Source organism: Trichophyton verrucosum (genome assembly GCF_000151505.1).
Source record: "Trichophyton verrucosum HKI 0517 chromosome Unknown contig00364_1.f1.exp, whole genome shotgun sequence".
NCBI lineage: Eukaryota > Fungi > Ascomycota > Eurotiomycetes > Onygenales > Arthrodermataceae > Trichophyton > Trichophyton verrucosum.
In genome coordinates this window covers 2,599-5,482 of record NW_003315398.1, presented here as the reverse complement: position 1 = coordinate 5,482, position 2,884 = coordinate 2,599, and the positions used below count along the sequence as shown (strand labels likewise).

Genomic DNA, 2,884 nt, shown 5'->3' with positions numbered 1-2,884 from the left:
CACACAATCATGTACGTAATTAATTAAACATCGTCGCATTCCACACGTGAGACCAGCCACTGCCCCTCACGAGAGAGATGGAGAGAAACGGTGTGCTGTTTGCTGGTTGGGAGAGACGGATGAGTGATCAATAAGCTTTAAAGGCTATTGATCGGGAATTAAATACTAAATCGTCTTTTTCCTGCAGCAGACGGAGTACTTCCCCGGGAGAGATGTGTAAGGTATGGAAGAGATGTCCAGAATACTTCACACCAGGAGGCAAACAAGAAGCATGGTCAGTGCCCACTGTGATCGACTTGCAGGAGGGACCAGCCGACGTTTCATGGCGCTTTGCCCTCCACGTGAAAAGTGGGAAGATCACCGCGCATTACGTATGAAGGTTGATGTGTAAAGACGATTGCTTTTTTTCCCTTGTATCAGGTGAAAGAGGAGCGACATGGCAAAAAACCAACATCTTCCACAAGACCACGGTCAGCTTCCTTGTTTGAACAGGACAGACCAACGATTATCATTATTGACCTTCTGACTGCAGCATTGTGCTCCGACGCAACGGCGCTTGGTTCCCTGGTTCACCCTGCGCTTGGTCCAGCGGTTCAGGGCTCTTGGAAGGGCGTGTGCCCGATCCGGCAGGTCGAAGCAGGGATGCCAGAAGGCGCGCGGTACTTCCGCCGCAGTAACACTTCAGCCGAGCGCGGAAGTACCTCTGGGGCAGAGGCGCGCGGGGCGGCCAGATCGGGGTCTGAGGGTCCAAGCGTGGCCTTGGCAGGAAAGCTTGTCTTGCAGGGGGTTCCACACTTGCCCAGCCAATGAGTTAAAACAAGCAGTTTCCTTTTCCCGTAATTGGTGGAGCGACGCCGCGTGTATCAAAGGGGCCGCTGTGGCCAACCAGCACTCGAGTAATTCTCCTTTTTTCGTGCCGACGCTTTGATCGGCGGGGGAAGTCGGGATCTCGCTGATCGCGAACAGCGTGTTTCATCTTTGCTGATCTCCCTCTCGTCATGAGATAGCTCACATGTATGTAAGTACAGGCGGGAACAAAGCAGCGGAGAAATAAGATATGCACGTTGGCTGAAGCCACGAGAAAGGGGGAAGATTCAATAAAAGAAAAAAAAGGTTGGGCAGAGACAGAATCAGGTCAACGGAAGCGCAAGGCAAGGCACAGTCTCTTACTTGTTGCTTCTTGAGCTAATAACGAGCGATGGAACAGGCTCTGTCAAGCACATGATCTAACCCGACCTCCGAGTACCTGTCAAGTAATACTACAGAGTACTTAAGTGACAACTAGGGGTAATCCTCCGTGCTGGGGTGTTAGATAATAAATGGGCTCGACGGAGCACGGAGTATAAAATACGACAACCAGAAGGGCATCGTTTGAAGCAGCGAGAATACCTAGGTGATGCTATTTTAATACCACCTCGCCCAACTCCTTGGCCAGGATTTCAACGGTGAAGGATGGAGACTAACTAGACAAGCATGTTGCTCTCGCTCTGCCTATCGAGATGGACTAAGAAGTGTTGGGTTAGAGTGAGGATCAGTGGGTATTCAGACTTGCGACTCCGAGGCCTTCTGGAGCCTGTATTGTGTGTGAAAAAGGGGGTACCGATGTCAGGAACCAGACCCAAAGGGGGCAGAGTCGTCTCATCTCGCCCGATGCGGCCATCCCAGGTAACATTACCCTTACTCTGTTTGGGCAAAAGCAAAGGCCCCTTGTATCAGCCCGTACACGCAAACGAAAGAAATGCCCAGTTTTCCCTAATGCGGCTAGCATGAGTTCTAAAAATGTCATACTTTTGCCTATCGCTCAAATAAGTATATATACGATTAATACACAGGGGCTGCAACAATTTACACTGGCGTAATACGATGTATTTTATATCTGGCTGGCTTGGGTTCGTCGCAAGTAAAAAAATAAAAAAATAAAAATAAAATAAAACAAAATAAAGACGACCTAAAAAGAAAACGAGACCAACCAGCTGGCGGGACCCCGTCCTGACTGCCGGGACACGTAAAAAGATCAAGAGAGAGAACTTGCGGTAATTCGTAACGTGATGATCCAGGAGGTGACAAGAAAAGCAGCGAGGGAAAAATTGGAAGCCGCCCGCCGCCGGGGAAGCCGATGGTGCTTGCCCCGATCGGCGTGATCCCTGGAGCATCCATAATAACGAGGGAGGGCCTGAGGCACGAGAAGTGTAAGAGAGTCGGGCCTCTATATTTCTTACATGATGCTTACCTGACCGGCGTTCCCCATCCTTGACCCTGAGCCATCTCCATATTCATCTCCATCTCCTTAACCATAACCATAACCGCCCACAAGACAGGACGAACCCGGACGAACATCCTGTTGAAACGCCGCGCGCACCTTGGTGGCCGTTGCATCGAACATCTGCTCGCTGCAACTGCTACCCTCGACGGGGATAGTGGCTTATCGGCACATCGATCCCGCATACCACGTTAACAGGGTTCAGGCTCCCGTCTCATCAGATCTGCTTCATGATGATGTAACTGCTCCAGCGGCTCCAGCGACTTCTTCCCCTTCATATATGTAGGTAAGGAAAATCATCCATCGATGAAGCGGCTTGGACGGGCAAAACCCGTCTGTCCGTATCATTTCCACGTGTAAATATTGCTATCTCTCCACACGGATGGCCCGGTGAGATGTCGGGAACACGTACTTGCATATCTACCCATGTAAACACCTATCATTGTGAGAACTGACTGTGGTTCCCTCCTCACCCATAACTAGTGGGTTGAATAAAGGTTAGTTAGATTATATCATGGGGGTTAGGGAGTCAATGGAGTATGTATATTCCCTTAGAATAAGGGGGAAAGCCTTCTCTTGTACGTATTATTAAAAGGGTTAAGAGAATATGAAGGAGACACTGCG

At 49.9% G+C, this 2,884-nt stretch overlaps 1 protein-coding gene across 1 annotated transcript; it reads right to left on the bottom strand.

Moving 5' to 3' along the window:
• Window positions 1-593: 593 nt before the first annotated feature.
• On the bottom strand, window positions 594-2,337 carry TRV_08209 (uncharacterized protein; the record flags this gene model as incomplete). The annotated part of the gene is made up of 3 exons (XM_003021114.1): window positions 594-739; window positions 1,971-2,173; window positions 2,231-2,337. 3 exons carry the CDS (start codon window positions 2,335-2,337, stop codon window positions 594-596), a joined length of 456 nt encoding a protein of 151 aa, XP_003021160.1.
• Window positions 2,338-2,884: the final 547 nt, after the last annotated feature.